Source organism: Trachinotus anak, unplaced genomic scaffold (assembly GCF_046630095.1).
Source record: "Trachinotus anak isolate AG129_WGS33_773 ecotype Australia unplaced genomic scaffold, CSIRO_AGI_Tana_v1 ptg000029l, whole genome shotgun sequence".
Classification (NCBI taxonomy): domain Eukaryota; kingdom Metazoa; phylum Chordata; class Actinopteri; order Carangiformes; family Carangidae; genus Trachinotus; species Trachinotus anak.
This window is the reverse complement of record NW_027273880.1, coordinates 693,063-715,479: the sequence shown is the minus strand read 5'-3', so window position 1 is coordinate 715,479 and position 22,417 is coordinate 693,063. Positions and strand designations below refer to the sequence as shown.

General features: G+C 43.2%; 2 protein-coding genes across 5 annotated transcripts in view; one reads left to right on the top strand and one right to left on the bottom strand.

Annotated features, from left to right (window-relative positions):
* Positions 1 to 22,417, top strand: part of LOC139611995 (protein NLRC3-like) — a 418,379-nt gene that overhangs the window by 141,603 nt on the left and 254,359 nt on the right. The gene's annotated exons all lie outside the window — the stretch shown is intronic.
* The window catches only part of LOC139611997 (NACHT, LRR and PYD domains-containing protein 12-like), a 201,306-nt gene that overhangs the window by 109,543 nt on the left and 69,346 nt on the right, over positions 1 to 22,417 (bottom strand). The window contains exons 1-9 of one of the 3 annotated variants that reach the window (XM_071467108.1): positions 19,204 to 19,299; positions 18,725 to 18,936; positions 18,101 to 18,223; positions 17,768 to 18,003; positions 15,677 to 17,537; positions 13,842 to 14,015; positions 11,517 to 11,693; positions 10,619 to 10,795; positions 9,810 to 9,983 (exon numbers count right to left, since the gene is read on the bottom strand). The exons of 1 other annotated variant lie outside the window; for it this stretch is intronic. In XM_071467108.1, the coding sequence (XP_071323209.1) occupies positions 9,810 to 9,983; positions 10,619 to 10,795; positions 11,517 to 11,693; positions 13,842 to 14,015; positions 15,677 to 17,537; positions 17,768 to 18,003; positions 18,101 to 18,223; positions 18,725 to 18,855 (3,053 nt within the window). In that variant the 5' untranslated portion in view covers positions 18,856 to 18,936; positions 19,204 to 19,299. Of the gene's footprint in view, positions 1 to 9,809; positions 9,984 to 10,618; positions 10,796 to 11,516; positions 11,694 to 13,841; positions 14,016 to 15,676; positions 17,538 to 17,701; positions 18,004 to 18,100; positions 18,224 to 18,724; positions 18,937 to 19,203; positions 19,300 to 22,417 lie in introns of those variants that run through there. One more of the 3 variants, XM_071467105.1, reaches the window with a different exon arrangement.

Genomic DNA, 22,417 nt, shown 5'->3' with positions numbered 1-22,417 from the left:
ACTGACATGATGAAGATCCACAATAACAGAAGGACAAAGTTACTCTACTCATTTTAGACAAAGATCATTGATCAGGACAAATCTGATTGATTATCAATCATTGATCTACATCTTTGATTATTTATTCAGATTGAGTGACTGCAGGTTGTCAGAGATCAGCTGTTCTTCTCTGGGCTCAGCTCTGAAGTCCAACCCCTCCCATCTGAGAGAACTGGACCTGAGATACAACAACCTGCAGGATTCAGCCCTGAAGGATCTCCGTGGTCTCGTGGAGAGTCCAGACTGTAGACTGGAGACTCTGAGGTCAGTAGAGGGGCGGAGTCAGTCCATTCTGCTCTCAGCAGTATTGTACTAAACACAGTTAGTATCAGAGCAAAGATCCAGTGTTTCCTGTGAACCTCCAACCTCCTCAGTGGCTGCTTTCCTCAGTGAAGCTGTGAGAGGAGAACGGGGACAGGCTTCAGGACTGGACAGAAAGACAGAGAGAGAGACAACAGTCAGCCAATCAGAGCAGCCAGAAGCTTGTTGTGATCACGTGTGTGAGTTGATGTGAAGACGACTGTTGTTGTTGTGTTGATGTGTACGGGAAATAAAGCTGATTCCAGCTGACAGCCTCACAGATGGACAGAGACAGTGTCCTCATTCATCAAACTGTCCAATCTGATCTGAGACTGTTTGTTCTCTGGTTTCAACATTAAACAGCTGATCAGTTTCATCTGTGTCACAGCTCTGAGATCAGTGTGATGGAGCCTGACAGTCCCTGGCTCTTAGTGACAGCCTCCATGTTCAGTCAGGTGATGTTTCAGAAGCAGCTCACATGTTGATCAACACACAGAGACTCTGTGTTTAAAGTGACATCAGCTGACAGGTAACAGGAGTGAATCCATCACTGACCTGTTGCTGACTCAGCACTTTGTTTCCACTGTGGACTGAGTGAAATGTGCAGAGTGAACAGACTTGATGCTGAACGTCTCTGCAGGTCTGTGAGTTTCCAGCTCAGTGTGTTCACTCCAACACGTTAACATGAGAGCTGAGAGGAAGCAGCTGCTGCACATCTGGTCTGAACAGGACTGAAGTCCCTGCTGCATCACTGACTGATGAAGTGAGTCTCTGTAAACACTGATTCATCTCCTCTGCTTTCTTCTTCTCTACACAGACGGGAGTCACTGCCTTTCTAAAGGTGAGAGTAGAGAGGAGAGCTTGATCCAGCAGTGACTGACAGAGGAATCAGAAGAAGTGGAGATGACTCTCAGTGCTGCAGTCTGAACTGATCTGAGAACAGCTCCACTGTCACACACAGAGTCCAGTCCACCATCATCCCTGTGTGTTCCTCTGGATCTGACAGAGCATCATCAGTGTCTCTGGACTTAAAGCTCATCAAGTTCAGCTCTGAACAGTTTCCTTGTTGAGCTTCACAAAGAGGGAATTTCACAGTAAAATGATTTGAACTCTGAAGATTAGTTTGACTCAGACGTTGAAGCCTCATGTTCTTCAGCTGAACTTTACAAGATATTATTGTACAGGAGGAACATGTTGTTTTTATCCTCCATTTTATTGATGTATTCAATAATACACTATAGAAGATATAGTAAATTATCATATTCATAATGTTGGATATGCTAAATATTTGTAACCAGCCCCTGCAGTGAACAGAAACCAAAAAAGATTTTTACTCCAGTAGAAGTTAAAATGTTTTAAGATGAAAGTAAAAAGTAAGTTAAAGTTAAAATCTACTCATTATGTTACTGTTACATTTTCATAGTATTGTATTGTTATTGCACATTTACTGCTTCTCTTAAGCCTGTTGAGATATGAGGTTTTTAGCCATATCTCCCAGCCTTTTTATATGAGCATGTCTCTATATCTTAATGATAAGTCAACAAGTATCATTGGTTTATTTCATCATTAATTAACAGCACTTTAAATCCTTCTGTGTGGTAAATAATGTTTTTATATTTACTTCCTGTTCTTTATAGCCTTATATTTGACTGGTGTTTAGTTCTGCTGTTTGTAGCAGGATAATAATTCAGTGTAAATTCAAATGTAGTTAAACTGTCACCCACACAGTGAGGGGGGCAGTAGAGTTTCAGGAGCCAGAACCACCTCCACCAATCAGAGGTTTAGTTCAGCCTGAGAGGTAAAACCCAGGGCTGGTGAGAGCATCATCATCTTCATCAGCGCCTCTCTTCTCTCATTGGCTGTCATTCACAGCTGATCCACAGAAATACTCTGGGCTTTGTTTACTAGAGGTTTTAATGTTGGCATTTCACTTGTTTCTTGTCTTTGTTTAACACGACTGGTTTTACATCCAGAGACTGTTGATGTGAAGTGCAGCATTATCAATGACCATAATTAGCAAATCATTTGAACACATTTCCTCCATCCACTACTGACTTATTCAATGACCTTGTTGCTTCCAATGATAATTTAAGATTCTCTTTAGATACAGTTTCTCCTGATCAAAAAACACCACAAATTAAATCACCATGGAAAAAGAAGCTGTTGAAAAGCTGAGAGAGGACAGAGGAAAAGCAAATCACATGTTCACATGTGTATTTTTAAACATAGGGTTTTAATTAACAGTTAATTCAGAAAACCAAAATAACCACAGTTTTCTTTTCTACAGTTGATAATCTTTTAAATCCACCACCTGCTCTCAGTCTAACTCAACTTTCAACTGAGAAAATCTCAGCACAGTTTTAAAGAAAACATTTCTGTTAGAGCCAGCAGAGCAAATATTAACACACACACTGTCACACTGCATGCATGGGCTCCCAGCTATGATGTCAACCAATCTGCTACCTTAATCTGTCCTCAGGAACAACAAGACTAATAAAGTCCTCTGAAAACAGCCATAGGAATGGTGAATATCCTCAGGGGCCCCACAGTACTGAATATGGTGTTCCTCAAGGAACCATTCACAGCCCAATCCTGTTATCACTATATTTGCTCCCATTGGGAAACAGTATCAACCATCACCATATTGGGTGCCATCTGTACGCTGATGATACACAATTGTACATCTCTGTTTCCCCAAATGACTCCATTGCACTGCTCTCTCTCATCACCTGTCTCACTAACATTAACACATGGATGTTATGATAAAAACCTTTTAAAAGCTGCAAGAGAAAATCTACACTTTGTGTTTGGTCTCAGCAAGCAAATGAAAACACTAATCACATATTTGGGATCACTTTAGCCTCAGATCTTTAGAGGAAGAAATAAGAAATGTTTCCAAAGTCACTCAGAATCCTCACTCACACTTTTATTACTACCTGTTTAGACTGTTGTGATTCTCTGCACCTTTCAGAAACCACTGTAAAGTTGTGACTTGAGATTTTCTTTGGTTTTATGTTCCATGCAGATCACTAAGATCTTCCACTACCTTTCTTTTAGATGTCTTTTCAGTGTTTTTTGTTGTTGCGCTGTTTTAATCCTGTGTGAATCACTTTGGGCAAAGTGTTTGTAGGACATATTTTATGTATGTTATCTATATGTTATATCAATAAAGTTGAATTGAAAAACATTTTAGAGCCATGTTTAACCTGTTGCTGTCCAGAGGGACCACCTGTCCTGCAGAGTCTGTCAGTCTTCATGTGTCAGGACAGAGAGAAGCAGCTCCACGGTTTCTGCACCGGCCTTCACTCACACTCACCTGCTCACCTGAGTGATTATCTGCTTTAATCTGAACCATGCTCTGAAACTTCATGGTCTGCACACGCACTGACAACTTGTTGCTGATTGGCTGGTTGGTGATTCCCTTGAGCCAATCACTTCCTCTCCTGCCTCCTGACCAAACAGACCTCAGTGACTCTGACTGTTGGTGGGTTGAAGAGCTGAGCAGCTGCTGATCTCCTGCAGGAACAGGAACCATCCAGTGAGCAGCAGCTCTGTGGTGAAGCAGCTCAGTGATGACAGAGGTTCAGACAGCCACTTACAAGAGGAGCATCTCTGAACACAGCTCATGATGAAGCTTGAAGTGGACGGACTCCAGTGGCAGAAGACTCAGCAGGTCACAAAGAGCTCAAAGTTCTTATCAGTGTCATATGACAGGACTGGAACAGGAAGGTGAGGCACACAGGTGGAGACAGGAAGAAACAGGCTCCAGCAGGACAGTTACTGTGTCTGTTTAACTTCAGAACTGTGAGGCTTCCAGATCAGTCAGAGGATCTCTTCCCTGACGGTTTACGTTACTAGATGGATTTCAGAGCATAAACTAAAAATGAGAAAAAAAATTATTCTACATTAAAAATAAAAAGAGTGAGGAGAGATAAATTTCCATTGCTACGCAGATGACACCCAGTTGCATTGGCTCCCTGTAAAATCCAGGATAGAATTTAAAATCCTCCTCCTCACCTACAAAGCCATTAATGGTCAGGCACCATCGTACCTTGGAGAGCTTATAGTTCCCTATTTTCCCAATAGGACACTTCGCTCTCTAAATGCAGGTCAACTTGTGTTTCCCAGAGTTTGTATTCCTGGTCTCTCTCTCTCTCTTTCTCCTCCCTCCTCCCCCACCCCCCCTTTTTTATCTCCTCCTAAACCCAACCGGTCGAGGCAGACGGCCGCCCACCCTGAGCCCGGGTGTTTTTCCTCCCCCCTGTCGCCAAGCGCTTGCTCTTTGTGGGAACTGTTGGGTTTTTCTCTGTAACAAAGTAAGCCTCTCTAAGGCTCATAAAGTTCAGCTCTGAACAGTTTCCTTGTTGAGCTTCACAAAGAGGGAATTTCACAGTAAAATGACTTGAACTCTGAAGATTAGTTTGACTCAGACGTTGAAGCCTCATGTTCTTCAGCTGAACTTTACCAGATATTATTGTACAGGAGGAACATGTTGTTTTTATCCTCCACCTCTTCATTCAAGTTGTGTTAAGGAGGAACAATCACACACACCAACAACTCTTTCACTGTGTATATGGACATGTGAGTGTTGTTTTCAGACGGGCTTGAAAAATGTTCATCTCTCCATTATAATCAGCCTGTGAGTATTCTCATTAGTCCAGGTCATAGTATCACAAAGGAATTTTCAATCGAAAGCAACTGGACTTGGTTATTTGTCTAGGAAGACGTTTCACCTCTCATCCAAGAGGCTTCATCAGTTCATGTTCGCATCTGACTAGTCCAGGACCAGTCTCAGCCTGGTCAGATGTTGACTTCAAATCTATTTTCAGGTGTGAAAATCAAAGCTTTATCTGAATTTTAAATGAATATGAACGGAGTGGCCGCCATCTTAACTGAGATGTGTCCCAGTCATGGATGTATTATATCCACAGACTGTATCTGACCAAGTAAGGTGGTGTTAAACCTGCAGTCGTTGATATCGTGGGTAGTTCAGGTGTGAAGAGTTCATTTATTTGTGATGTTAGAGGGAAACGTGTCAACATTCAGTCTGAAGCTTTAGAGCCTAAAGTCACATTGGAATCAACATTTAAAAAAATCATAACCAGGCAAAAATATTAAGTTTAAATTGTCTTTTAGGCATTTTTAAGATATGGATGCTGCATGTGACAGAAAACTACAACTCATCAGATAAAGTTATTACGTTCACTTTCTCTCATTGAGAAGCAGATTTATACGTCATGTCTTCTTTAAAAAACCAACTAAAACTGTGCAGTGCTGCAGTGAAGCTTTATGTCCTGTCATTACTGAGCCCTCTGTCTATTTCCCACTGTTCTCCACAGCTATATGCTACAGTCAGGACTGGGTGGAGGTATTATAACAGGCCCAACCTCCACATGTCCTGTCCCCTCCAATCTCTGCTGTCAGGAGAAAACATTGATTTATTTACAGTGGAGTAAATCAAACGCCTGTTGATTATTTGACCGTGGTGATTTTTCTCAGTTTTACCACTTTGATCCACCAAAGCTTTTCACTTTTACTTGTATTTAAATATATATTTATTCATTAAGTCACTGTTAAATACTTAATTGTGCATAATATAACTCTGCACTCTGACACACACATCACAGAAACTATCACATAGAAGCTCAATGACTCACGAAATTAAAATACCTGAAGAAAACTGTTACGGAGGTAGTTATGAAAAATCATATCAGTGTCATATGAGTGAATCCGGTCATTATGAGGCTAAAATATCGATTAAAAAACAATTACATTCCTGAAAAAAAGTGTAAGAAGTGACGAAGAAGTGCGACAAAAAAAAACCACAAAACCAACGTACCTTGATGTTTGTAGAAGAAAACTCACCTTTGTGCACTCAAAGGAATTTTAAATTGAAAGCAACTGGACTTGGTTATTTGTCTAGGAAGACTTTTCACCTCTCATCCAAGAGGCTTCATCAGTTCTTTCTCGCACCTGACCAGGCTGGGACTGGTCCAACTATCTAGTGTGGAGACTCAGGTATTTTTAACCTCTGGGAGGGGCTTTCACAAGGCTGATGATGTCACTGGTTCCCTTTGTGCTCCATCTGCCAACGACAGTCGTTAGAGTGACTGTCTTGGTGGAGAGTTGGTTTCGACTTTGTTAGAGCCCTATTGTGTTATAACCACAGTCGTTGGAGTCACATGCCACTTGTGAACAGTTGTTTTTTTTAGAGGTTAAATTGTTGAATCTCCTGGGAAGGGATGAAAGGGCAGCATTATAAATTGGAGATAGGTGGTGTCTGAGGTCTCCTCCCCTGTTGAGGGATGGTTTCTCTTCTTTCACATAGATGTCTTCTTTCACTCCTCTTTCGAACCACCTGTCCTCTCTGTCTAGGATGTGAACCTTGCTGTCCTCAAAGGAGTGAGCTTTCTCCTTAAGATGTAAGTGGACAGCAGAGTCCAAACCTGAGGAGTTAGCTCTCCTGTGTTGGGCCATGCGTTTATGCAGTGGTTGTTTTGTTTCTCCAATGTGGAGGTCTTTACATTCCTCATTGCATTGGACTGCATACACCAGATTGCTTTTTCGGGTGTGTGGTGTTCTGTCCTTGGGGTGTACCAGTCTCTGTCTGAGTGTGTTGCTGGGTTTGAAATACACAGGGATACGGTGTTTGTTGAAGATCCTCCTGAGTTTTTCATAAAGCCAGAAGCTGGCAAATGTGTCTGGGTTTGAGATTTGTTCGGTTTTGCAGGGAGTTGTCCTGTGTGAGTCGTTCTCTTACTGTGGCCCAAGCCTCCATGGTTGGAATGCAGGTGAAAAGAGAAGTCACATCGTAGGAAACCATGGTTTCATCTGGCTCCATTTTTAAGTTCCGGACTTTACTCACAAAGTCTCTGGAGTTTTGGCTGTGGTGTGGGGTGTTGCCCACCAAAGGTACCAGGATATTGGCTATGTGTTTGGCTATGTTGTACGTGACCAAGTTTATGCTGCTGACAATGGGCCTGAGCAGGGCCCCTTCTTTATGGATTTTGGGGAGTCCATATAGGCAGGGGATGGAGTCCTGGGGATAAAGCCGGTAATATTGTGTTTTGTCAACGACCCCTTCTTTTTTGCAGTTGTTGTAGACATTCTATCACCTTCTTTTTATAACCACTGGTCGGGTCTCGTTTCAGAGTTTCATAAGTGTTAGAGTCGCTGAGTAGTGCAGAGATCTTGTCCTGGTAATCAGATGTATTGAGCACAACTGTGCATCTACCCTTGTCTGCTGGGAGGATTGTGATGTTTTGGTCTTTGCTCAATGCCGTCACTGCTTTCCTCTCCTCAAAGGTGAGGTTGGAGGGGGGGACCTTAGCCTCGGACAACGCTGCTGACACTTTTAACCTTAGCTGTTCGGCCTCAGTTTCGATTAAGTTGTTTTTCTTTATAGCAGATTCTGTAGCTGTAATTAAATCCATTATGGGTAACTCTTTCGGTGTCATGGCGAAATTCAGGCGTTTGGCTAGGACCTCCTTCTCAGGGTGGGTGAGTTCTCTGTCCGACAAATTCTTTACCCATCTGTTTTGTGTTTCTTTCTGTGCTGGTGTGTCAGTTTTTTGCCTGTAAGTGAGTGTTTCTGTGTTATTGTCAATATGTCGGGATTGTAAGTTGAGGAATTTCTTGGTTTGTCTCTCTTTGTTTTTGTTGTGTTGAGATAGTTGTGCTTTTTGGTCCAGTCCCAGCCTGGTCAGGTGCGAGAATGAACTGATGAAGCCTCTTGGATGAGAGGTGAAACGTCTTCCTAGACAAATAACCAAGTCCAGTTGCTTTCCATTTAAAATTCCTTTGAGATACTATGACCTGGACAAATGAGAATATTCACAGGCTCACCTTTATGCAGTTTATTCACTTTTCTTTTTTTTTTGTAATTTTTTCATTATTATTATTATCACGGATTACATTACACAGCAGACATCAATCTCTTGGTTCAAAGTTATCATCAAGAAAAAAAAACAGTGTATCAAAACATACAGTCATGGTACTGAAAACGTTGCTGTGCATCAGCTGCAATGTGGAAAACATATTTTTTTTTTTGTAAAAAAGGAATAAAACAAACTAAAGACAGAAACAAAAAGTAGGACAGCAAAAGAACAATGATGAATGAAAGAGGGATGTAACAACAGATGCGTTCACTTATAGGGAGACCATCAAGTATATTGTCTAAGTTTTAAAATATGTTCAGAGACCAGGCAATCCTTTCCAAACCATGAGGGAGATGAACAAAAAGGTGAGCGGACAGAGAGTAGTGACTTAGTTTGCTAAATCTCTAGGATATGGCTGTGACATTCGTACATAAAAGACCCATTTTAACCGTGACTTTGTAAATTTATTATATTATATTAAATGTATAATTCAATATAATGAAGCTCAACAAGGAAACTGTTCAGAGCTGAACTTGATGAGCTTTAAGTCCAGAGACACTGATGATGCTCTGTCAGATCCAGAGGAACACACAGGGATGATGGTGGACTGGACTCTGTGTGTGACAGTGGAGCTGTTCTCAGATCAATTCAGACTGCAGCACTGAGAGTCATCTCCACTTCTTCTGGTTCCTCTGTCAGTCACTGCTGGATCAAGCTCTCCTCTCCACTCTCACCACCATCTGTGTAGAGAAGAAGAAAGCAGAGGAGATGAATCAGTGTTTACAGAGACTCACTTCATCAGTCAGTGATGCAGCAGGGACTTCAGTCCTGTTCAGACCAGATGTGCAGCAGCTGCTTCCTCTCAGCTCTCATGTTAACGTGTTGGAGTGAACACACTGAGCTGGAAACTCACAGACCTGCAGAGACGTTCAGCATCAAGTCTGTTCACTCTGCACATTTCACTCAGTCCACAGTGGAAACAAAGTGCTGAGTCAGCAACAGGTCAGTGATGGATTCACTCCTGTTACCTGTCAGCTGATGTCACTTTAAACACAGAGTCTCTGTGTGTTGATCAACATGTGAGCTGCTTCTGAAACATCACCTGACTGAACATGGAGGCTGTCACTAAGAGCCAGGGACTGTCAGGCTCCATCAGACTGATCTCAGAGCTGTGACACAGATGAAACTGATCAGCTGTTTAGTGTTGAAACCAGAGAACAAACAGTCTCAGATCAGATTGGACAGTTTGATGAATGAGGACACTGTCTCTGTCCATCTGTGAGGCTGTGAGCGGGAATCAGCTTTATTTCCTGTACACATCAACACAACAACAACAGTCGTCTTCACATCAACTCACACACATGATCACAACAAGCTTCTGGCTGCTCTGATTGGCTGACAGTTGTCTCTCTCTCTGTCTTTCTGTCCAATCCTGAAGCCTGTCCCCGTTCTCCTCTCACAACTTCACTGAGGAAAGCAGCCACTGAGGAGGTTGGAGGTTCACAGGAAACACTGGATCTTTGCTCTGATACTAACTGTGTTTAGTACAATACTGCTGAGAGCAGCATGGACTGACTCCGCCCCTCTACTGACCTCAGAGTCTCCAGTCTACAGTCTGGACTCTCCAGGAGACCACGGAGATCCTTCAGGTCTGAATCCTGCAGGTTGTTGAAGGTCAGGTCCAGTTCTCTCAGATGGGAGGGGTTGGACTTCAGAGCTGAGACCAGAGAAGAACAGCTGATCTTTGACAACCTGCAGTCCTTCAATCTGAATAAATAATCAAAGATGTAGATCAATGATTGATAATCAGTTAGATTTGTCCTGATCAATGATCTTTGTCTAAAATGAGTAGAGTGACTTTGTCCTTCTGTTATTGTGGATCTTCATCTTGTCAGTACAACACAACATTGTCAACACAACAGTTGTGTGTGTTGTGTTACAGATGAAAACACACACACACACAGTTTGATCAAACAGACATTAGTCCTGATACTTCACTGAAATCTACTGAAAACAAGAAGATTGTTTCTTCACTTTCTTTGGACAAATATTAGTTGTGAGGATCTTGTGTATGTTGTTGTGATAAAAATGAATTGACTTGAACAACTAACACTGGACATTTTCTCCAGTGGATTTAGAAAACATGAGTCCTCTGACTGAGAGAAATACGAGTGTGTGAGCTGTGAAGGTTGAACTGAAGTGAACAGACATTATTCATGACAAGTGAGTGAAATGAGCTGAAACTGAAGAATCATTCTCAGTCTGAGAGAAGAACAACTGGAAACATGAGACAACTACTATTTACAATGTCATTCATTCATTCACAGTCAATGGATTCAACTTGTGTGTGAAGCTTCATTAGCTGTGGATTCAAGATATAAGATCTACAACAGTGAACTGACCTCAGAGTCTCCAGTCTACAGTCTGGACTCTGCAGAAAACCACACAGACCCTTCACTCCTGGATCCTGCAGGTTCAGGTTTCTACTCAGGTCCAGTTCTCTCAGATGGGAGGGGTTGGACTTCAGAGCTGAGCCCAGAGAAGAACAGCTGATCTCTGACAAACTGCAGCTCCTCAATCTGAATAAAGAATCAAAGATGTGAGTTTAGGAGACAAAGTTCCTGCTTGAAACCACAAAGAGTCAAACAGACAAAGTAAAAACAGCTCTCATTAATATTCATGACAACATGCTGCTGCTTCAATAAAGACGTAGTGACTCCACCTCTTCAACTCTGCCAGCTCCACCTGTGGCTCCATCTATACAAACTCATGTTGTGCAGATTCTACTAAAGATCCTCAAGTTTTCAAAGACAACAAACATGTCAGGCTGAAGTTTGGAGACATGAGAACAAATGTATAGAAATATATATTAAATTCACTAGTTGATGGAACGGCAGAGACACAGACACCTGGTGACTGAGCTCAAATATTTAACACAGTCAAAGCTACAGGATTTAAAGTGATGAAACAACCTGTTGCTATGACAACTTGGCTTTGAATACTGGAGTCAGTACAAACATCACAGAGCCTTATAAAAGTGTTGGGACCATCAGCTATTGATTATAGATCATTTATTGTCTGACAGATTCAATGTGTTTCTGTTGGTGTTTTAAAAAGTCATGAGGTGAAAGTTGAAGAGAAACAGTCACTGGACTAAAAGCAGAGAAGAAGAAAACAGACTTTACCATGAAGATCCTCAGTGTGGATCAGTATAATATCAGCCTCATGTCTGCAGCTCAGTGTCAACACAACTTTCACATCACATTCATCTCAGCACAGAAAGAAAACATGGAGTCTGACCTCAGAGTCTCCAGTCTACAGTCTGGACTCTGCAGAAAACCACACAGACCCTTCACTCCTGGATCCTGCAGGTCCTGGTTGTAACTCAGGTCCAGTTCTCTCAGATGGGAGGGGTTGGACTTCAGAGCTGAGCCCAGAGAAGAACAGCTGATCTCTGACAAACTGCAGTTCTTCAATCTGAATAAAGAATCAAAGATGTAGATCAATGATTGATAATCAATCAGATTTGTCCTGATCAATGATCTTTGTCTAAAATGAGTAGAGTGACTTTGTCCTTCTGTTATTGTGGATCTTCATCATGTCAGCCTTCTACACACATCATCCAAATGTCAGCACAACATTCATACAGCTGTTGATGTGAACACAGGTTGATCAGCTGCTGCTGACCTCAGTTCAGTCTGTGATCAGAGGAGAATCAGAGGATTCACGTCTGTTTAGTCTGTTCCCTCTCTGACACTACAGACATCAGCACAGAAACAAAACACTGAGGACGTGAACAAACAGTGAGAACTCAGTCACACTGTTCAGAACAAACATGGTGGAGCAGCTTCAATGTTCCAAAGTCACCAAACAACTGCACAATGTCACATTTACAGGAGGAGGGAAAAGATTTCTCTGTGTCCACATCTTTAAAGAAGAACTTGTGTTACTGTTGAGAACTTGAGGAGGACGAGTGCTCGGCCTCAGTCTACCACCGGTGTTACAGCCCATTCTGTGAGCCGTCAGATTCTGTGACCTGCAGCAACAACCAGTTCACCTTCAGGTAACGTTCAGAGCCTCCTGCTGGAAAACACCACAGATTTATTCAGCTGATCTTCACTGAATGAGGAAGTAGAATTCATCTGATTTTCACATCAACCCCCCAGTGAGGAGCAGACTGAGTGAGGACGGGGTTAATGAAGGTCACAGAGCAGAGATCAAACCTGTGCTCACAGTCCTACAACCCTTCAGCTCAGCACAACGTCCACGGTTTAGGTCTGATAGTTGATGAACAGAGTTTCTCTGAGTGTCAGTGTCAGTCTGCTCTGGTAACTGCTCCTGAACCACAGTCACATGACCACTTGTGTTATTCATGTGATTAGAAGAAGCTCCATTCTTCAAGATCAAGTCTGAGCTTTTGTTGTGTTCACACACAATCAACTAGATATGACATGAAGGACACCTGGAGCGCTTTGAGTTCACAGTGCACAGGTTCAGAGAAGCACAACGTGGACTTGAAGAGAACAGAAGTGAGAGCAGCTCAGTTCAGGTAACAGGGACCAGACTGATCTGCCAACAAAACCCCTACAGCCAACCTCCCCTGGAGCTCAGCTTTCAGAGCAGGCTCCTCTGCCTCTGCTGCCAGCTCTGTGTATCTGAGCTGTTTCCTCTCAGAGGCCGTTTCTCCTGCGTCCTCCCATGGTACTGTCAGCTCCACAACATACACAAGCTGCTGTGTTTCTGACCACAACACAACATCTGCTCTCAGATCAGTGGCAGCTGTCTCCTGAGGAACTAGGAGCTGTTTTCCTGGATCTCCTCTGATTGGCCAGTCCCTCCCTGCCTTCAGCTGCATCACGCCTGTTCAAAGCTGCTTCCTGAGTCCTTCACCCTCACCAACAAATCAAATCCATCTCGTCTCCTTCTGCCTCCAGTGAGTTCTCCTCTGAGCTCTGACTCTCAGTGGCTGCTGGGAGACACCTCAGCACCTGCTGATGTCTCCAGGTGTGTGGGCCTGGAGACAGGCTTGTTTTAGCCCCTGATAGAAGGAGCCACATGAAGCTCCACCTGAACATAGAGGACATGTTGGCTCCTCATCTGTTTATTCACTGATGTTGGGGACAATGTGAACAGTGAACACACACGTTCCCTGATAACACCAACAGTCTCTGATGACTCTGTACCAGCCCCACTTCACAGCTCTTATTGGTCAGCAGCTGACCAGTCACAGTTCAAGGCACAATGGGCTGAGGAGGGGCCACTCATTTACCCCCCTACTGCAAATATAGACTTGGTAGCGTCTGACGTGCTGGGAGAGACAAGAGGCTGCGAGGCTCAGTTCAGGCTGCAGGATGGTGCAGTGAGGTAGACCACTTTTATATAACACAATATTATTAGTCTACACAATAATCAGTCCGGCCCCGGCCCCCAAACGGCCCCCGGGGATTCTCCTGACCCTCCCCATCACCACTCTGCTCCTGGTCTCATCTTCCTTCTTTCTCTTCACTGGCTGATTTTTTAAGTCCTCACACAGAAATCCTGAAAATGAACCAACCAATGAAAAACTGGAACTTCACACATTTGAACTGAATATAAAACTACAACAGCTCCAGTCAGTGAACTGACCTCAGAGTCTCCAGTCTACAGTTTGGACTCTCCAGTCCAGCACACAGCTGCTTCACTGCTGAATCCCTCAGGTAGTTTCTACTCAGGTCCAGGTGTCTCAGATGGGAGGGGTTGGACTTCAGAGCTGAGGACACGACTTCACAGTGAGTCTCTGAGAGTCGACAACCACCAAGTCTGTGATGAGAGAAAATATAAACTGTATTAGAATAAAATCAGACAGTTTGTAATAAAAGACACTAAAGTTAAAATGCATCTGATGAGAAAAGATGATGATGTGATGAACATCTGCTCTTCACATCTGTGGCTCAGCTCATCTGATCTGATTGTGTTTGACATGAAACAATAATTCTCATCACTCTCTCTCAGACCTGCAGAGTTTCATGGGAATCTTTGTTGTGCAGATGAAGGAGGGAAAATGATGTTACATTTCTGCTTCCATCATATGATTTGATCCAGAGTCAGAATCTTGTTCAGAAAAACAGTTTTATTCTCCACTGTTTTTAAACTGACTCCAGATTGCTTGGCTCAGCTGCCTCTCTGTAGAAGTCAACACACACCACTGCATAAAACACATCTGGCTCATTGTGGTGAATCAGTGGCAGCGCCCACGTTGATCCATGAACAAACTGTCCTCAGTAAAACACTAGTGATCAACACTTAGTGGACTCTACAGTTACAACCTGGAAGTGTGTGTGTGTGTGTGTGCAGCTCTACAGTGAAATAAGATTTTCCTCATCTGAAACTGTAAACCAACAGAAAATCAATATGTGGCATCATTGTTGATGTGGTGGCGGCCTGTCACAGATAAATCAGTGTGTGGGAAACACTGAGGTCTCATCTACAGATACTGAGCCCACACATGTCTTAATGTCCGGTGGGAACATTTCCACACCGTGGCATCCCTACTCCAGAACATTTCACCTGAGCTCAACTCATAGATAGAACTGATAGATTCACACCTGTGTTCTTGGCTGAAGCTGAACATTTCCTGATACGACTCCTACAACACCTGCTAGAACCTGCTCATTAGAGCTTCACTGCATTCACTGTTCACTGTCAAACACTGATGACTGTTGTCATAGAAACCTCATGAGTCCTGAATACAGACCTCCACAGATTCATCACTGCTCTCCTGTAACACTGTCACAATGGACAGTTTCAACAAAGCTGAACCAGAGACATCTTCTTTTTTCATTCACACGTTCTTCTTCCTCACAAAAACCTGCTGCCTACATTACCCACAATGCACCTCAACCACCAACCCTCAGCTGTTAGATTAAGATGTGTTATGCAGCAGAGATGAGGGGGGGCTACAGAGGTCTGGTGTCGTCTTCAGACTCCGCCCACACTGACTCAGGTGACATCACCTGAGGACATTTATCAGACTGCACAGCTGGAGACACTAAAGGTTTAATACTACTGTTTTCTCATATGCAGGTGTCCTCCCCAACACCTGGAAACACCTGGAAACACACTCTGTAGTGTAAGATCAGTGGAGCTGCTTTAATTAGTTTGATCAGGTTTGAATTAAACCAAAAAGACTCAAAACAACACAGAACATTAACGAATCAATGAAGCATCAAACAATTATTACAAATAAACAAAACAAGTGTTTTTATGAACTTAACAGCAACAATCACAACCAACTGAAACATCTACATTTTGGTGCTCACAGCATTTACAACACCTCCAGAAAAAAACACAACTGACCTTTGATTGTTTCAAAGCAAAACTAAGAATAATGAGAATAAATGAAAACTGTGTTTATCTGAATTTGACTCAACTACTGAGCTAATCTACTGATTGATAATTATATTGATCATGTCTGGACTCACCGAGCCTTCCTGCAGTTCCTCACAGCTGGGATCAGTCTCCGTCGTCCCTCCTCTGATGTGTTGTACTTCTCCAGGTCCAACTCATCCAGAACCTCCTCTGACATCTGCAGCATGTAGGCCAGAGCTGAGCAGTGGAACTCAGAGAGTCTCTTCATTGATCTGGTCTCTGACTTCAGGAACTCCTGGATCTCCTGATGAACTGAGTGGTCCTTCATCTCCATCAGACAGTGGAAGATGTTGATGCTTCTGTCAGGAGAGATTTCATCACTGTTCATCTCCTTCAGATTGTTGATGGCTCTCTGAATGGTTTCTGGATGTTTCTCTGTCTGACCCAGCAGACCTCCTAAGAGTCTCTGGTTGGACTCCAGAGAGAGGCCATGAAGGAAGCGAACAAACAGGTCCAGGTGACCATTTTTACTTCTGAGGGATTTCTCCATGGCTGCCCTCAGCAAGACATCCAGAGATGGATGATGACTATCATGGTTACCAAAAAATTTAGAAATCTTCTCGAAAAAAGACTCTGAGGTTAAGTCTCTTTGTTTATAGTCTTGTCCCAGGAAGTTCTCCAGGACCTTTCCCTTCCTGTTGGTGTAACAGTGGAACATGTAGACTGCAGCCAGAAACTCCTGAATGCTCAGATGAACAAAGCAGTAGACTGTTTTCTGGAAGATCACACTCTCTCTTTTGAAGATCTCAGTACAGAGTCCTGAGTACACCGAGGCCTCTGTGACATCCAGACCACACTGCTCCAGGTCTTCTTGGTAGAACATGATGTTTCCTTTCTCCAGATGTTCAAACGCCAGCCTCCCCAGCTTCAGAAGAACTTCCCTGTCAGCCTCCATCAGCTCCTGTGGACTGGTCTCATGTCCCTCATCATACTTGAGCTTCTTCCTCTTTGTCTGAACCAGCAGGAAGTGTGAGAACAGGTCAGTCAGGGTCTGGGGCAGCTCTCCCCTCTGCTCTATAGTCAACATGTGCTCCAGAACTGTAGCAGTGATCCAGCAGAACACTGGGACTTGACACATGATGTGGAGGCTCCTGGACTTCTTGATGTGTGAGATGGTTCTACTGGACAGCTCTTCATCACTGGATCTCTTCCTGAAGTACTCCTCCTTCTGGGCGTCAGTGAAGCCTCGTACCTCTGTTACCCTGTCAACACATGTAGGAGGGATCTGATTGGATGCTGCAGGTCTGGAAGTGATCCAGAGCAGAGCCGAGGGAAGCAGGTTCCTCTGGATGAGGTTTGTCAGCAGCAGGTTGACTGATGACGTCTGTGTGACATCAGACACAACCTCCCTGTTGGTGAAATCCAGTGAAAGTCTGCTTTCATCCAGGCCGTCCAAGATGAACAGAACTTTACAGACAGCCAGCTGCTCTGCTGTGACCTTCTGTAATGTTGGATGGAAAACATGGAGCAGCCTGAGAAGACTGTACTGCTGCTCTCTGATCAGGTTCAGCTCCCTGAACGAAAGCAGAACCAGCAGACTGACATCTTGGTTCTCCAAGCCCTCTGCCCAGTCCAGACTGAACTTCTGCACTGAGAAGGTTTTTCCAATGCCAGCGACGCCGTTGGTCAGAACCACTCTGATGTGTCTCTGTTGGTCAGGTAAGGCTTTAAAGATGTCGTGGCACTTGATTGGAGCGTCATGGAGGGTCTTCATCTTGGAAGCTGTCTCCAGCTGCCTCACCTCATGTTGGGTATTAACCTCTTCACTCTGTCCCTCTGTGATGTAGAGCTCAGTGTAGATCCTGTTGAGGAGGGTTCCACTTCCTGTTCCATCACTTCCTTCAGTCACACGTTCACATCTGCTCCTCAGACTGATCTTATGTTGATCTAAAACCTCCTGCAGACCACTATCTGCTGAAAGAGAAGAGACAATGTCAGACTGAAGACAGAGAATCTGAGAATCTGCTCATTATTTTCATCAGCTACAGAAAAACTAAAGAGCAGCAAAGAAAAGCTTTTTAATGTTGTGCTTTTTAGAATCATCTGAAATGTCAGTGCTGTGTGATAGAACAACTGACACTGGAGAAAACAACAGGTCCTGGTTTCAGAAATGAAGACATCAGCAGACACATGTTCAGTCTCACTTTGTACAGTGCTGCTCTGACTGGCTGTCTGCAGTCCAGGTCTGGTTCTGGGTCTTTGTCCACACTGGGGACAGGATGGGTCTCCTGAAGACCCAGACTGGTCCCAGTATGAGGTGAAGCACTGTCTGCAGAACCAGTGTCCACAGCTGGTAGAGACTGGATCCTTCAGGACGTCCTGACACAGAGCACAGCAGGACAGCTGCTCCTCCACAGAGACACCACTCCTCTTCCTCCCTCTGTGAAGACATGTCTTCATCACTAACATGTCACAGTCAAATATGTCTAATAACCGAATCATCTTCAGCTCAGTTTACAGTAGAAACTGTCTCTTACTGTGAGTCTGAGGGTCCAGGTTCAGGACTAAACTCTGGAGGATCCAAGCCTTTGGACCGGTCACTCTTCATAGACAGACAGCTGGATCCTGGAGACTCTGCTCTCAGTCTGTGGTTCTGACCTCTGCAAACACAAACATGTTTTTATTCATATCAGAAAGATCAGTCTTTCTGGAGCGACATGTGGAGCTGGACACAGTCCAAGAGGATCATTTACAAATGCACGTACTTTAAAACCAAACCATGTATGAATCATTGGCTGAATGAATTGAAATCACTATGCAAGTCTCTGAAGCTGATAAAGGATGATAAGAAGCCCTGAAGTTAGTTTATTCTCTTGATTTATTTCAGTGAATCTTCTTCTTAATCTTTTCATGTACTGTTTTTTTCTCTTAAACTTTAACTTTATTTATTTAATGTGCTTCTGCTCAACCTCAGTTTTTCCTGTGAAGAAGCTAAACTGCCTTGTTTGTTTGTATCTTGATTTGTTTATGAATAAAGTTTATATCATTAAAATAACCTATGGCAGCTGTTACAGGAAGTGACATCACTGCAGGAGCTCAACACACTGAACACTGTTATAGAGACAGTTTGGAGGTTCACAGGTTTGTAGCAGGTCTCTTACTGTGAGTCTGAGGGTCCAGGTTCAGGACTGAATTTCAGAGGTTCATCTTTGGACCAGTGACTCTTCACAGACAGACAGCTGGGTCCTGGAGACTCTGCTCTGTCCTCCTCTTCCTCCACACAATCACTCATCTTCAGGACTTCAGTCAGTCTGAGAGGGAAACCAGTAACACTGACTGTGAGCTCACACACACAAGAGTCAGGACAAACAAGCTGCTCAAGACACACACACACACACACACACACACACACACACACACACACACACACACACACACACACACACACACACACACACACACACACACACACACACACACACACACACACACCCAGAAACACACACACACAGGTTGTCCTCTCAGTGTCTCTGTGTGGGCAGAAGTTCACTGTGACTCTTCTTCCCTCCACAGTCCACAGGGACAAACTGACTCAGAGACTTTGACAGTAAAATAATAATAATGTTGTGTTAACACTCACCTGCCTCAGCCTTCAGTTTCCCTCCTTCTGCTCCGTCCACTTCAAATGGAGTCTGAGCTCACTGAACACTTTCACTTTCAGCTGCTCCTCCACTCTGCAGTTACAAGAAGTCACATGAGTCTGTGTGTGTGTGTGTGTGTGTGTGTGTGTGTGTGTGTGTGTGTGTGTGCTCCAGCACAGGTGGTGTACCATCTGTTGTGTGTGTTCAACAGAATTATCTTGATTTCCATTCATCTAATATCATTTTCAGGTTGAACTGGATCAAACATTATATTAAGGTTAAAGATGTCATGCCCTGCTGTGAAAAAGTTGCTCCACCCCCTTTTCACTCTGCCCTGATCCCCCACATTATCATTGTGCTGTTGTTATCATTGGTGCAGTGTTTTATATTTTGAGTAAATGTTTCTATTAATTTTTCAGGGATTGTTTTATATATGGGTCTTGAGATATTTTTGTGTGGTTTATGTTGGAAAGGTCGGCCCACTTTGCATATTTTCAGTTGTCTGTCTGAGTGGGGTTAATTAGCTGCTCAGCCAGGGAGAGAGGAAACAGGTGTGTGCTATCAGGTCCTTTCAGTGTGGGTTGTGGTAGTGTGGGGTTGGGGTGCTTGGGATGGTTAGCATTTTAGCTCACCCCCATACTTACCTGAGAGGATGGTATGCTCCACGTAGGTGAAGGAGAACATTAAATGCAATCCATTCAGGGGTCAAAGGGGAGAGAGATGTAGAGCAGGCGGCAGCTTGCTGTGAGGCTGCAGTTTTAGAATTTGTTATGGTTTAGGTTCTTTTTCTTTTTGAACTGCCTGGGATTTATTTTGTAGTATTTCTGTTTTGTAGTATTTTGTTAATAAAATATCACTTTTTGAGCACATACTCCGGCCTGCTGATAATGCTTTTTGAAACATCTTTTTTAAAAGTTTCCAGTGCCCATAGCATCATCTGCTCTTTGCAGAGAGAGGCAACACCACACCTGCCCTTTGCATGACAGTTGTTGAACATGATCTGGAGTCTCGGACTTTGGTTTATTTCCTGATTTATTTTGTAATTACTTACCTTTTGTGTTTTACTTCCTGTCATTAGCTCCATCCACTCTGCTCCATTTTAGTTTTAAACTCATCTCTTCTTCTCTGTTTCCTCCTCCGTCCTCTCTCCTCCAGAGTCTTCAGCCTCTAAAACAGAGACTCTCAGAAACGCTGCAGGACCTGTTTTATTTTGAAAACTACAGACATTTGGAAACAATGACATAGACACCCATGGTGGATCCTGATTGGCTCTCATCAGCCTGGACTACTTGGGCTGCACGATTCAGAAAATCTCAGGATTGGATTCAAAACTGATTCTGGATTCAATTCACACATGGATCTGATTCTAGATCGCTGTTTTCAGTCACTGTTCACATTTGTCTGTGGAGGACAATTTAATAGGAAAGAAAAATAAAATCTCACTGAATCAAATGTAGTTTACTACGACTCAGTGTCAACCTTGAGTCAGATTTATTTCCTCAGTCCACTCAGAGGAAAGGCAGCCCTGAGATAAATGGGAACATGTCTTCATACAAAAATAAAAACTGTTGCAAATAGAAACTGCAAAGTGCAAAACTTCAAATCACTTCAATTCAAACTTCACATAAAAATCCATGAAGTAAAGTGAAACAAGAGCTGCCAGAGCTCACTGTGAAGTGCTTTCATCAGGTCAGAGACAAACTTTTTGGCGTGGTCAGATGTTTCAGAGTCAGGACCTGGATAAAGACCAGTTCAACGTCCACCACTATAAAGTAACTATAAAGTTAGCAAACAATAAAATAACAATTCAATGTAATATGAAGTGACTCATTCCTAGAGTTCACCTCAATCCTTCACTGGGCCCCTGGACCATGAGTCCCCGATGCTTCTTTGTTGGCTGAGAGCTGCTGCTTTGCTCAACTATGGAACGGAGAGAATCTCTGTGATAACATATGAAGATAATTAATCATATTTTTTATTTTAATTAACAATAAATTGACAATAAAAGAAACTGAATATAATAGTAATAGTAATAACTTCACACAATCAATTATTCTGGACAGGAAGTGCAGGTTTTGTGTCACCTCTTCATTGTGCCGTCTGAAGCCGATCCTGTAGCCCTCATCTAACTGTTCATCACTGCTCAGCCTGCCAGAGAAACTGAAGGTGGCTGCGCTTGCAACCATCTTGACAACACTTCAACACTTCAGTCAACAACACTGACAGCAACACTTCAGAAAGGTGTTTAAGGTCCTGTGTCCCCGTCGTTGTCCTCCATGTTTCGGTGCCAGCACTTTGAAAAAGCAAACAGGGAAAGCAATAAAAGGCACCACACCACATCCAGATATCCAGCTCCATCTGTTGTAACAAGAGCGGGAGAAGCCTTGAGTGTAGGCCCATCCTCAATCACCTGCCTGCTGCTTCATGTTTAAGTTGAGCTGGTCCTGTCCAAGCTCCTTTATCCTCTTTTCTCTTCCAGTGTGCGTCCTGTCAAAGGATGTTTCTGTACAGAAATCACTGAATTTTCTTTCTCCACGGGTCCACTTGATCTTGTGAAAGCTCCGGTCTAACAAGCAGCCGCAGTTGCAAATATGAAGGCCCATAGAAAACTGTCCAATCACTTGAAAAAAAAACTTAAAAACAATTCCAGTTGGCTGCTAATAAAAGACGGGGTGTCCACTGCGCACTTTGGTCACCTGTTCTCCAAAAGTTTGATGAGCCACGTACACACTCGTCTGGCCCCGACTGGAGGAAGTACAGGTGTTCACATGAAATTCAAATGAATACGATTTTAATAACATGTTAAATGATTAGATGGATACAGGGTGAAGTAGGATGAGTAAACAATTTGGACTTAACAACTACTTTTGCAAAATTAATTTAAGTTTAATATCACATGTCATGTGTCTTTCATATCTGGATAATTGACCAGAGGCCACTGTTTACAACAGTATAATACTGTAACATACTGTTCAATATTCATCCCTCACATGTGAACTCACAGTTACTGAGGACGACTCTTTTGAGTTTCTTTAACCTGCAAGTCAGAGAACTTTCCAACAGTTCATAAGTCTGTTGTTTTGTATCAACCAGTGCTCTTTTTTTTCTTTTATATTGTTTGCTTGGTTTACAGGAGCTCATCATTGGTGATTGAGGATATCAGCCAAACTCTGCAGTCGTCCTCTTTCACTGGTCACGCCTTCTTTCTCCTCT